Here is a 13,351-nt window from a genome sequence, read left to right on the forward strand (position 1 = left end):
AAGATCAGTGAAAAAGTGACTGTGGGGTAGCTCTTCTCTGGATCTACCCTTGGCTGGCGCAGAAAGAAAAGAACTGACATCAGAGTGCCGGTGTGGTGCCAATATAAGTTCCACAATGGCATATTAGGCACGCACGATGCCGATGAAGGACGTGGAGCTGACTGACGCCACCTCACGCCACGCAGGGATACTGCTCAAGAAAAATCTCCAGATCTAGATTGAGGCCTAGGGCAATTCTAAGAAAAGTAATCTGCAACTAGAAGTCTCTATGAGCTAGGAATAATCTGGGCTCTGCAATGCACGACAAAGCTATTGGAGGTTCTACAGAGACTGGTGAGAAAGAAGAACACAGGGACCATTGGTGAAGCAAATGAAGTCATCAAACCCATCCATTTGTTTCCACCTGTGTGAGCATGGGGGACTGAGTGACTTAACGTGTCAAGGTATGCAGATAAGTCGCCCGCTGCAAATTGCTGAGACCAGAGATTGCAAAGTTGAGCATTAAACTACTACTTGAGTGTATGTTATGTCATGGCCACGCAAATGAAGTGCTCATTTTGAGACACCTGTGAAACAATTTGAGTAGTCGACATTATAAAGGCTATAATCGAGCACTGATCAGATTTCCGTGGCCTACTTTTTCAACAGTGTGCTACATTTTTTGTACCCCTCCTAGCAACTCATCTGTGCAAAGTGTTTTGCTTTTTTATTTTTTCCCATTTTATAGCAGCTTTGTTATTTTCCCACTTTCATTCTGGATTCAAACTTGTTATCTAGCAACTCATTTTCTCCAGTCACCTGAAGGACATGGAGAGCCATAGATGTTCTCCTAAACTAAACATTGCAATGAAAGATCAGAACGAGACGAAAATGCCATCCTAGCTGCACTGCTGTTAGGCATGATGTAAACATCTACTAATGTATAAAAAAGGAAATAAATATGAGTTAATTGAGCAAAGAGCATAACCATTTTAAACAGCTTAGTCAGTTCAAACCAATTATGGTATTAGAGGCCATAAGTTCTATTTTGTTTTATCTTTGATAAGCACATGCCGCCTGAAAAATAAAGCGTGGAATTATTTATTCTCAAATTGATTTAAAATTTCAGACACCATTTAATTTCTATCAAAAATCATACTGAATTACTTTACATATCACCAGATTATCCTTATGCAAAACGTATGTCAAGAGAGCAAATATTTATAGTGGAGTGAATACCATCGCTCTATTGTTAGTTATTTCAAAACATTGGTGTCATACATTCTTTCAGTAGGAATCTGTGAAATGCACCTCTTATGGCATGACCAGCGATGTCTGGATGATGCCATCTTGCATTTCCCAGCATGCTGTGCAGGAGGGTTGGGGGACAGGTGGAAAGGTGGTGTGGCACCCTAGGATTGTCCAAGGGTGCCTGGCTTCTAAAAGCTTCCACCCCAATTTAAAAACTCTTGCACAAGGGGAAGATTCCTGTTTTGGTTGTTTTTTTGTGTTCTTCGCTGCTGGACCCTGGGACTCTGAAAGCCATGAACAATTGGAAGTAGGAACCCTATAATGTCCAAAAAGGACGAAGGACTCTGTACTAGTTGACTCCAGGACCAGTGGGTCTCCCTGAGGGTCAGTGAGGATGGCCGCCTTATATGCTCTGAGGACCAGCTGGGGGAAAGCATTGGATGTCTGCACCCAGTGACAAGGACCATAAAGAAGGCTGATGCAGGGAGCCAGCAGGACAGTGATACTCAAAAGTACGGCCGCGGGCTGCATGCTGCCCTCTGGACCTTTAGATGCGACCCTCTCAGGTTAACAGCATCACTGGGCTGATATTACCCCAAATTAGGCTTAACATTAAAAATATGTTAAAAAAAAGAGCAAGCATTTTTTCAGGTTGATTGAATTTAAAGCAAGGAAGTAACTAAGGGTTCCTGCGCCACTTAATTTTAGGAACACATTCATTTTGAAAGACATTTTGCAACAAACGTATGAAAATATGATAGTCTTCAAAATTCAAAAAGTGTATTTCATTAACATGCAGAACTGTTTCACCTTAGTACATCAGATTATATCAGTGCATTGAGAAGTGTTTTTTTAAAGTGATATTTTTCAAACATAAATTTAAGAAACATTCATGCTTCCTTCCACTCACACCATCACAATAGTGAACTATGGGCCAGATGTAGCAAAGAAACATTTTGCGACTTGCAAATAGCGAGTCATAGCGACTCGCTATTTGCAACTCGCAAAATGTTATGCAGAACGGTGTCTCAGACACCGTCTGCGAGTCGGTATGGGGTCGCAATGACCCACCTCATTAATATTAATGAGGTGGGTCGCAAATTGCGGCCCCATACCGACTATGGGCACTCGCAAACATGGAGGCCTGCTGTAGTCAGCAGACCTCCGTGTTCGTGACTGCTTTAAATAAAGCAGTTTTTTTTTTTCTCTTTGCAGCCCGTGTTCCTTAAAGGAAAACGAGCTGCAAATGGAAAAAAATACCGAAACCTTTTGTTTCGGTTTTTTTCAGAGTAGGCAGTGGTCCATAGGACCACTGCCTGCTCTGAAAAAATAATTTTGTGAGCATTCACAAAGGGGAAGGGGTCCCTTGGGGACCCCTTCCCCTTTGCGAATGAGTTACCATCCACTTCAAGTGGATGGTAACTGCGAGTTGATTTGCGACCGCTTTCGCGGTCACAAATCAACTTAAATCGCGGTGCGAGTCGCAAATAGGAAGGGAACACCCCTTCCTATTTGCGAGTCGGAAACACATTTTGCGAGTCGGTTCCGACTCGCAAAATGTGTTTCTGCATCGCTTGAGGGCTTTTGCACCTCGCAAACGGCGTTTTTCGCCGTTTGCGAGGTGCAAAAGCCTACCTACATCTGGCCCTATGTGCATTGTTTGGGTGGCCTGGGTTGCTATTATACATGGGTAACATATTTTATTACATCATACACAGGGGAATGTTTCATAGACTGCACATCATGTAGTCATGTATTTCAAGGTCCTCTTATATGTGAACATGAAGAAAGAGGTGGGAAAGTGAAACAAATCAATTGCCTAGAATCACACAATTTGGTCAAGTGGGGAAGCCGGGATTAATCCCAGGTTTTCTGGTTTTATATTGTGCACTAGATGTGCATGCTTTATATCTCCTACACCCAACTTACAGTACATCGACACCCACCCCCTCTTTCCGACCGCTACCCTGCTGGCATCAGTGCAGCTCTAGGTCACAACACAAACCAAAGTTTTTGGCCCTTAGTAAAATGTTTGCGGGTACCTATGCAGTAGAACTAGCTCCTTAGGACCACACCACTTTGGAGGTGAGGAGGTCTGCTAAAACTGCTCCTGGTGGCTAGAGCTGGCCACCAGGAGTAAAGTGAGCCCAAGATCATCTAGATCGGCCCAATGGGCCGAGTTATGGCATTTTTAAGATTGGCTTCCTTTGACCTTTTGAAGAAAAGGAGAGCATGGGACGATGCCATATTTCCTGACTTTACCCCCAGGGAGGGCAAGGGCCCAGGAGTCAGTAAAAGATTGATTAAATAAATAAATACATTTTTCCATGGAGGGGGGGGGTGCCTGAGCCCCTTCTCCAGACTCTCAATTGGCCGGGGGACCCCATTTCCCAAGCTGTATAACCTCTAAAGTAGGGCTAGAACCCTATCCCAACCCCCAAAGATGCCTGTGCAGTGCCTCTGCTTGTCGTCCACTATCATCTCGAACCCCACTACTCCATATCACTATCTGGCCAAAATCGCATCACTCATCCTGATCCAAGTTCTCACTCTAACCTCTTGACCAACTCTCACAAACACTCTCCTGTTCCCCACTCACCTGCATTCTATACAATTGCCGATCCACAGTCAAAAAACTGGTTCAAGATCTCAGACACAATTATGGACTTCAATATTGACATCATTGAATATTGTTCTACCAACCCACATTATACACCACCTTAACTACATTCTGAGAGTGACTGAGATGACAGACAAGGTATGGGCCTAGCGATAATTTACATAAACTCTCTCAGCTGCAGGCTATTCCTCCTATCCTGTTTTCTATCCTTCAAATGTTTATCTCTGGAAAGCTTCTCTCATGCAGGCAATAACTTCAGGATGAACGTAGGGAAATCAACAACTTTATTGAAGAGTGCATCAAATTCTTCACACACAAATTAATCAGCTTTTCCAACAACTTTAACCTTCATTGGGGCTAGATGGAAATGCTTCTTTAGACAACTTTGCTTCATTTGTTGGTGACAATGTCATTCACTATTCTAAGAGTAATTTTTGTTTTGTCCATTGGTTACAGATCTGTATTAACTCTATTGCAAACCTCTCTGATGCCCCTGGGCCTGATCCGAGTTAAATAAAATCACAAATAAATAAATACATTGCTAAAGGTGTTTTACATCGGAATCATCTATATGAAGGCTATGACCATCCAACATGATTATCAAAGGCAACATGATGGCATAAACAGCTAATTGTGAAATGTTTGCTGCTGCAAATAGTGAATGTTGATCACATACCAGAGTGCAGTCAATGGCGAGTATGTGACTTGACTCAGAAATTAAGTGAATCCCTATGATTTCAGTCAGATTCAACCACTCTTGTCATGCTCAGAGCACTTTTGATGATATCACCCCTCACAAATCCTCTAGCATTCTTACCTTCCCGGATGTTGGTGTGCTTCCTCCTGAGCTAGTAGCCTCTCTCTCAAAGACACTTCGTTTGCTGGCCACGCCTTCTGGAATTGGGAAGAATTCTTTTGTCCGTGTTGGAGACTTGACTGATTCAGCTTTCTGGAAGAAAACCAGACATAGACTGGTCAAGTTAAGGCCTGTTCTCACCACCCTAAAAAGAGACATGCTTATCACAGTGCTCCACATCATTCAAGATCCAGATATAAAGGTAGAAAACTCTAGAGGCTCCATAATTTAAAATATGGCCTGGTAGTATTTACCCATTAAATGGGATTCTATCTCAACCATTAGTTTATAAGTGCTAATCGCAGGAGCGGATTGTGGTGCTTAAAAGGGGTGGGGCAGTGCGCATGCGGGAGCAGAGACTTGAGGGGAATTATTAAAAAACAAAAACTTACCTGAATCGTCATGGCCTTCACCGTCACCACTGCACTGCTCCTCTCCTGCACAGACGGGCTGCAGGCACAGGCTCCCAGCCTACCCTGGGGCCAATCCTGACGCTGCTAAAGCAGCATCAGGATTGGCTGCGAGCATGTGTCTGCTCTATCCAGCCCAGTACTGGAGCCTACTGCGCATTTGTGTTTGGCCGGCCCGAGAGGGGTGGCCAAACATGCATGCGCAGTGAGGGGGAGGACCTATGCACTCCTCCTCTGTGCCCGTCACAGTCTGTGGCCCCACCCCTTTTACCAAAAAACGATAATAAACATAAGCAATAAGAACTCCTTTGAGGATTTGTGAGGAATGAGGATGTTACTCTGCAAATTCCTCCCCTTAAGAGTTGCAGAACCCTACTATTGCTTTTATCATCCTTTGGGGATGTTACCTTTGAAGAGTTAAGCTTTGCTGAAAGACAAATCATCTTTAGATGGAAAGGTTTTTCAACATGACCTGTCAGAGATGAGTTCTCAGGAATTAGAATTTCAAGACTTCTGTATACAATAAGCGTGCATTAGGTTTTGTGGCTTATTTTGCTGGCTGGATTTTATCCATTAATGAGAGGAGTTCTTGAGGCTGTGGTCCTCAAAGAAGTTTTTATTTTATTTTTTAGTAAAGAAGTTGTCCCATTAATCTATACTCTAATTAATGTTCTGTATGATTTTAGGTTTCCGAGTAGAAGTTGAATTAGTGTACTAGTGTGATTGAGTAGCACAGGCGTATCTAAGACCAGTCCTCTCATCAAAGCAGTTTTCTGTTGCAAGTCCTTGAGATGTTAATGCCTATGGTAAATTACCCTTGGTCCTTGATTTAATTGTGGGGCAGCTATATCGCAGTACTCCCTTTTTGAAAAATATAATTGTGGGGCAGGTATATCACAGTATTTGCAAAATATCACCCAGTTTCGCTATCAATTTTAGGTGTAATACCTTTCTCTATGTGTCGCTTTTGTTTTTTTCAGATGTTTGTGCGTGTAGACTGAGGATATTTGTTATGAGTGTTAGTCAAGTGATTTGATACCCTGTCAAGGTTCAATAGATGTACCTGCCCATGATCTATTTGTCATAGAATTATGGTGCTCTGTATGAAATAAGATAGGACTCTCTTTGGATGACAGCGCACTTCAACATCTTAAGAATGATTTAGGCCTTTTTAATGATAAGGGGATTCAACTCTAGCTAGTTGCTTTTAAGCTATTATCTCTCTTCAGATTTATGTTAAAACATTGGTGATGTTTTGTGACCCCTGAGTTAGGTAAATAAAGCCTCTTGCTAGACATCAATGTAATGGGTTCTTTTGCAAGGGTTATGAACAATTGTTGCTAAGCCAAATTTGTGATTCCGTGTTTTAAAAACAGCAGTCTTGATTTAACTTACATTTTATAATATGGATGTTTGAAGGGAACTTGAATAATCATATTCCCTATGCATCACTTGTATTGTGGCCAATTTCATCAGCCTTCCTATTGTTTTGTGCACATCTAAGTGTGGCTTGTGGTACTGTTTTAGCCATTACTTAATCACTTTAAAATGCAATACCTTGTTTTTCTATGCTCAATTGCTACGGAAAGATATGTACAAATTTGCTTTGTTTATTTTACTTGTTTATAAACAATCACTGGAAAAATAAATTAGGAGTTTATTTCTGCAGCCTTTATCTATTCTCTTTTCAAATTCCGAGGCTTTTGGGTCTGATTCTAATTCTGCTACTGGGACTTTCTCTTCAAGTGTTAGTGTTAGGTGCTACCAATGCTTTAGAAAACAAATGTCCAGGAATACCTCGTGTTCTGGTTGAAGAGCCTTTTTTGAACAGGGTAGTTGGAGGCAGCTGCCAAATAAGTGTTGTGTCTCTTCTTTATGAGAACAGTGTATTTACACACATTTTTTATTTGACAAGTTGCTGTTGTGACTGTGCTCTACATTACTTGACCACTTCTTCAGGTGGACCAAGAAGAATTGAATCATGTTTTGGACATGCTATATATTTGCTGGGTCAATCGCAGTAGCTGATACATTGGTAGATACCTTAGCCTTACTATGTCAACTATTTCTCAATCAAACAGGACTTGTAAAGTGCAACTAATCACCCTCAAGGGAGATTGCAGGTCTTAGCGGCTCATTAGCCAGGTCTTGAGGGCTCTATAGAATTTCAATTAGAGGTGATGGTCCAGAGTTGTGTGGGGAGGCTGTTCTAGGTTTCTGCTGCTATGTGGAAAGACACACCTTCACATCTGGTTCGGTGGATGCGTGGAGTGTGGGCAAGTGGTAGGGAGGTGGAACATAGTCTTCTTGACAGTTGGTGGAAATTCAGTCGGTGGTTCATGTAGACTGATCCTTGGTTGTGTAGAGCTTTGTGTGCGACGGTCATCATTTGGAGTATGCGGGGAGCTCCGCTCTGCTGGTGGAGCTAATGGAGTTTTTGGAACTCCGAACTCTGCTTCTTATTGAGGTTGATGCCTCATGTCTCCTAGTTACTTCTCCATTGTGTTAGTTTTACCGAGATTATCTTACCAACTTAATGTGTTCCTGCTGTTACTATGACTAGTGTTTTGACTGTTCATTGTACTTCCGAGGTTACTTATGAGAAGGATGCAGGTTACCTCCTAGGTGCTTCTGGCATTGAGTTTTTTTCAGTCTGAACTTCTTTGGGTGGCTGCGCTGGGGATGTGACCTTGTTTTGATTGCAGGTTTGATTTATCTGTAGTACCCTATCGAGATGTAATATTTTGTACTTATTGTACTTATTGGTATTGTCGGCTATGTCCTTTGGTTTCCTGTGGTTGCATTTTTTCTTCTTTAAGGTGTATCTTGCTATCAGTCGGATAGATTTGTTCATCACTGGCTGCACCAACAACCTATGCAGACAGTGAAAAGCTGGCCGGGGCCCTGTTAGGGGGCCCCTGCACTGCCCATGCAAGTGGCATGGGCAGTGCAGGGGCCCCCAGGGGCCCCAGGACACCCCTTACCGCCAGCCTCTTCCTGGCGGTGCAAACTGCCAGAAACAGGCTGGCGGTAGGGGTGTCATAATCCCCAGGGCAGCGCTGCTTGCAGCGCTGCCCCGGCGGATTATCACTGCCGGGGCTAAAACGGCGGCAAACCGCCGGACCCGGCGGTGCGACCGCGGCGGTCGTAATAGGGCTGGAAGCACCGCCAGCCTGTTGGCGGTGCTTCTGTCCTTTTAGCCCTGGCGGTCTCGGACCGCCAGGGTAAAAATTACCCCCATAGACTTAATGTTACAGCCTTCATTTGCCATTGATATGATATGTAATTGGACAATCACTTACTTTCCTAAGTACTCCCCACTCCCTGCAAGGGTCAGTAGTTGTTCATTACTTGCAGGCACAGATACATGGTGTCTGTTGAAGATTAATGTAGCCCAGCTTTGTAAATCTTTATAATCTGACACCTATAATAGGGAAGAGGAACAAAGTGGTAATGCTTCTTTATTTCCCTGTAATGCTTCTCAGAGTGAGTCCTTCCATTGCTCGTCAAAGTGTCAGGCTCACTCCCCTCACCCTCCCCACCCCCCCACTCTGCCCCAGCTCCCCCCTCTCCATCTCTGGTGTGGTCAGTTTTCTACCGATGTAATGCAGCTCGAGTATTATAAACAGGATTTCCAGTAAACTAAAAGGTCAAGTATTTACGACCTTATGGTAATGGGGAGGATGGAGGGGCAATATGTTTACATCTGATGCACTAGTATGGGTGACTGTTTTCAGAACAGTGCTCGCTACCAAGACACGTGTACTGTGACATAACGGTGAATTCAACTTTTGTCGACGTACAGCATGCAGTCATGGCATTTAACTGTATGAGGTAAGCGGTGTGATGAATGAGTGAACTTTGTTCAAGTGTGTGAGACTGATGGTGTGGTGGAGAAAGTGAATATTCATTGCAATTAAGTTACGCCAGAAGTTCGGCAAATTAATGCAAGTGTCTGAAGTCATTGTGTGGAATGGACGCGTGAAGTAAACAAACCTACTTTCAAGCCTCTAAGGACAGCTCAATGGGTACTGGGTGAGACTTTATACAAATATACAAGGCCAGTGATTGGGTGAAGAGTGAGTTTTGGTCAACTCCATCTTTAAAGTGGTATGTGGTCGGGTGGGACTATTTATGTTTGTGTTTGTGTGTGTGCCGCCTATGTATATATTTATGTGTGAGAGAAATGGGGAGATAAAGGGGTCTGAACGGGTTGAAATAACGGTATGAGTTTAATGATGCGGGACACGTGTACATCTCCATTCAAGTGTATGTGACGGTCATGTGGGGAAGGACTGAGGTGGTCATTCCGACCCTGGTGGTAAAAACCGCCAGGGCCGGGGACCACGGAAGCACCGCCAACAGGCTGGCGGTGCTTCCAGGGCCATTCTGACCGTGGCGGTAAAGCCGCGGTCAGAAAAGGGGATCCGGCGGTTTCCCGCCGGATTTCCCCTGGCCCGGAGAATCCTCCATGGCGGCGCTGCTTGCAGCGCCGCCATGGGGATTCCGACCCCCTTCCCGCCATCCTGTTCCTGGCGGTAAAACCCGCCAGGAACAGGATGCGGGGAACGGGTGTCGTGGGGCCCCCTAACAGGGCCCCATAAAGATTTTCACTGTCTGCTTTGCAGACAGTGAAAATCGCGACGGGTGCTACGGCACCCGTCGCACCCCTGCAACTCCGCCGGCTCCATTCGGAGCCGGCTTCATTGTTGCAGGGGCTTTCCCGCTGGGCCGGCGGGCGATCTTCTGGCGGTCGCCCACCGGCCCAGCGGAAAAGTCAAAATGACCCCCGCGGTCTTAGGACCGCGGTGCGGTCTTTCGGCGGTTTCCGACGGGCGGGCGGCACCCGCCGCCCACCGAAGTCGGAATGAGGGCCTGAGTCTTTAAATAGGTGTGCCAGGTCATTTATATTGGATATGAGGCCAATGTTGTAATGAATAAGGAAAACTCCATAAAAAAAAAGAAAACAACAGAAAGAAAGACCTAAGAATGCAGGCAATTTCCCAGTGCAGAGCTCTGGGCCACACGAGGCATATGATTGTTTTCTTCTCACCTGCAGCGCAGAGGCATATTTCTCCAGTTTCGCATCAAGTTTGAAATTCCTGGATGGAATCCTTAAGCTGGCACTGTGGAGGCAATCAAAGACATTGGTCTGCTTACAATCATGTCACCTCATTCCCAATGATATGCACTAAAACTGTGCAACTTTGTTCTTACACAAGCTTAATGTTCTGCAAAACCATATTATTGAATGTCCTGCATTCCACGTAATTTCGTATAATTTTTCCAACTTCTTACACTTACAGTTTTTGCGTGTGAGAGGCTAGTTTGAGTAGTAAATTTCACGCGTAATTAGGTGCCTGAGGACCTCCCTCACGAACAATTTTCAACAAACAACTTTCAAGTAAAACCACCATGCCAATTTATTCTTACAGGTTTCCCACTTATCACAGTGGATGACATCCTATGCTGTTTCTAGATCCCCTCGCATGCTTGTAAATAAGGATTGCATAACTCTATCCCTTAACCTTATTCAATGGAAAAATAAAACGGGTTGGGCCACCTCTGGTGAAAAGCAGTTTAATGTATTCAAGACTCTTTATGGGATGAAACTGCACACAATGGTACTTCTAAGAGTTACCACATACATCGCGACTTCATGGCATCTTTCCTGAAATTGAATTTACATGTAACAGTTACATAACAACATAAATTAAATCCAGCACCATTAAAATCGATGTATGAAATATATATTGTACTCGATGTTGGTGCAAGCAGTAAATGTTATTGCCGAATGAGCCCAGATAACTCATTGTTATGTTCAAGACTCCTGACACATGGGTCGGACAGGCACTTGTGTTATCTGTCTCGAACATAATATTGAACTATGGTATAATAATGAAGTTAATAATCACTGCTTTCATTAATCTGGAGTATAAAATGTATGTCAAATTGGTGTGGTCTACTCATAACTATATATATAGGTTCTATCTATCTATATCTATCTATAGCTATATCTCTATCTGGCTTAGTATATATATATATATATATATACATATATATATATATATATATATATATATATATATATATATATATATATATATATATATATATATATATATGCATTATGTAGTGGCGGTTGCCACTAGGTAGTTATAGTTAATACCTAGTTTCTATCGGAAAAATATTTTTTTTACTTACCTCTATCTTTAGCGCTGGTTGACAAATCTTAACAAAATTTTCCAAAAAATTATGATGTCAACTGTTGTCTGGAAAGTTTCAGGGTGATCAGTCAAGCAGGTGCTGAGAAAAATGGGGGGTCCCAAAGTGTGTTTTCTCCATGTAAATTTCCATAGAGGTTTTGAACAGGATTAGTGGCTGAAACACTGGATGCATTTACACCAAATTTGGTAGAAAGCTAGCTCTTGGTCCAAGAAAGAGACCTTTTTGTGATTTGGTGTAAATCTGTTCAGTTACTAAATAAAAACTAAAATAGTAATATAGGGACTCGACTTCTCCTTGGATCCTCTTCAGATCCTCTGCGCATCCTGTGTAAGGCCCTGATTGGCTAGAAGCAACCTGACAGAAATGATGCAGCTGCCATTTTGTTTCTCGCATTGCTGGGGGGTAGGCAGGGGGGAAACAGTGTAAAAACATATAAGGGGTCAAGATACAGGTATCCCGATCCCGTAGGACAAGTGGAGATGTCCCTTAGGACCTCTCATGGGCAAAAAAATGACCTTTTTTCGGCAGATTCAGAGAATTGAGGATCCTCCTCGGATACTGGGGAAAAGCAAAGCCCTGTTTGGCTTACAGGAACGTTATAGCTAGGTACTGAATTTACTCATACAAAACCATAGAAATTCAGCAGTTTTAGTTAGACTTGTTTCAAGTAACTTTAGCTCGCGCCCTTAGGTAACTATAACTCGTGCCCCAACCATGCACAGGTTTTTCTTAAAAAATGTGACTGTTAATGTTTCATTTATACTTGTACGGATCTGATTGAAGTTCTCATGATAGCTGTACTAGCTAAAGGTGCTAGGGAGCAACAAGAATCACTGGCACACTTTGTTTGGAAAATTTTGTGAAAATTGTCAAACGGTGCCAAAGATACAGGCAAATAGGCAAGTCAAAAATGCTTTTTCTATGGAAACATGGTCCTAACTATAACTACCTAGTGGCGGCTTCCACTAGGTTATACGTAAATGTATATACACATACATTCTCTTCAAATTCAAACTATGTATTTCATTAACATTCAGAACCGCTTTATTTAAGATAATCAGATTATATCATTGAGAAGTACTTTTCAAAAAGTGATTGTTCTCAAACATGGATTTAGAAACATTTATGCTTCTCTTCACCCTGACAACAATGCCAACTGTGAACTAAGAGACAAGCCACTTATGTGCACCCTTTGGGTTGCCTGGGTTGCTAATATACATCGAAACATTATAGGTCATTAAATCAAGCACAGAAGAAGGTTTTGTACCGCGCACATCTTGAAGGTATATATTTCAAGGTCCTCTTATATGTAATAATAATGAAGTAAAAGGAGGGAAAGTGAAATAAAACATTTGCCCAGGATCGCCCAATTCGGTCAAGTGGGAAAGCCGGGCTCAATCCCTGGTTTTCTGTTTTCACATTTTGCAATTGAGCCACTAGCTGTACATGCTTCCCCTTGCCTGCACCCTGCTTGTATCCCTCCTCCCTGATGTTCACCCTGCTGGCATCAATGTGCCCCTCAGTGACACCACAGACCAAACTTTTTGGCCACTGGGGAAATGTTTGCGGATACCAATGGTCTATTGCTTTACTTTAGCATCTTTCATATTTTGCTGCCGCCCACCATAGCATACGACATGAGGCACAGGTTCATTCCACTTGAGCTGTTGGTGTACTTGACTCTAAATGAAGGAATTCTGCCTTTGCACAATGTGCGTATCTGCACAACAAGTAGTCCCCTTTAGTTTCAGGGACAACCTATGCAATTATGCATTTTTACTTAAAACATATCTAAATGTATTTGACGTTTAGTCAGTGTGTTTTTTTAATATGAATTAAATTCGGTTCACACACACAATGCATATCCTTTTTGAAGTACTTGCATATTTTTCCAACTAGTGGAGAAGCCGTTAAAATCACTTGATGAAACTGATGGCATATCTACTACAGGGGAGGGACAATGGACATGCTACAAGATGGTGACCATTACATACATGCCAATAGACC

At 42.9% G+C, this 13,351-nt stretch overlaps 1 protein-coding gene across 1 annotated transcript in view; it reads right to left on the bottom strand.

Moving 5' to 3' along the window:
* LAD1 (ladinin 1) overlaps positions 1 to 13,351 on the bottom strand; it is a 266,379-nt gene that overhangs the window by 25,031 nt on the left and 227,997 nt on the right. Inside the window, exons 8-9 of the mRNA XM_069238901.1 lie at positions 10,170 to 10,242; positions 4,668 to 4,799 (exon numbers count right to left, since the gene is read on the bottom strand). Of these exons, the coding sequence (XP_069095002.1) occupies positions 4,668 to 4,799; positions 10,170 to 10,242 (205 nt within the window). The remainder of the gene's footprint in view (positions 1 to 4,667; positions 4,800 to 10,169; positions 10,243 to 13,351) is intronic.

Source organism: Pleurodeles waltl, chromosome 6 (assembly GCF_031143425.1).
Source record: "Pleurodeles waltl isolate 20211129_DDA chromosome 6, aPleWal1.hap1.20221129, whole genome shotgun sequence".
Lineage (NCBI taxonomy): Eukaryota > Metazoa > Chordata > Amphibia > Caudata > Salamandridae > Pleurodeles > Pleurodeles waltl.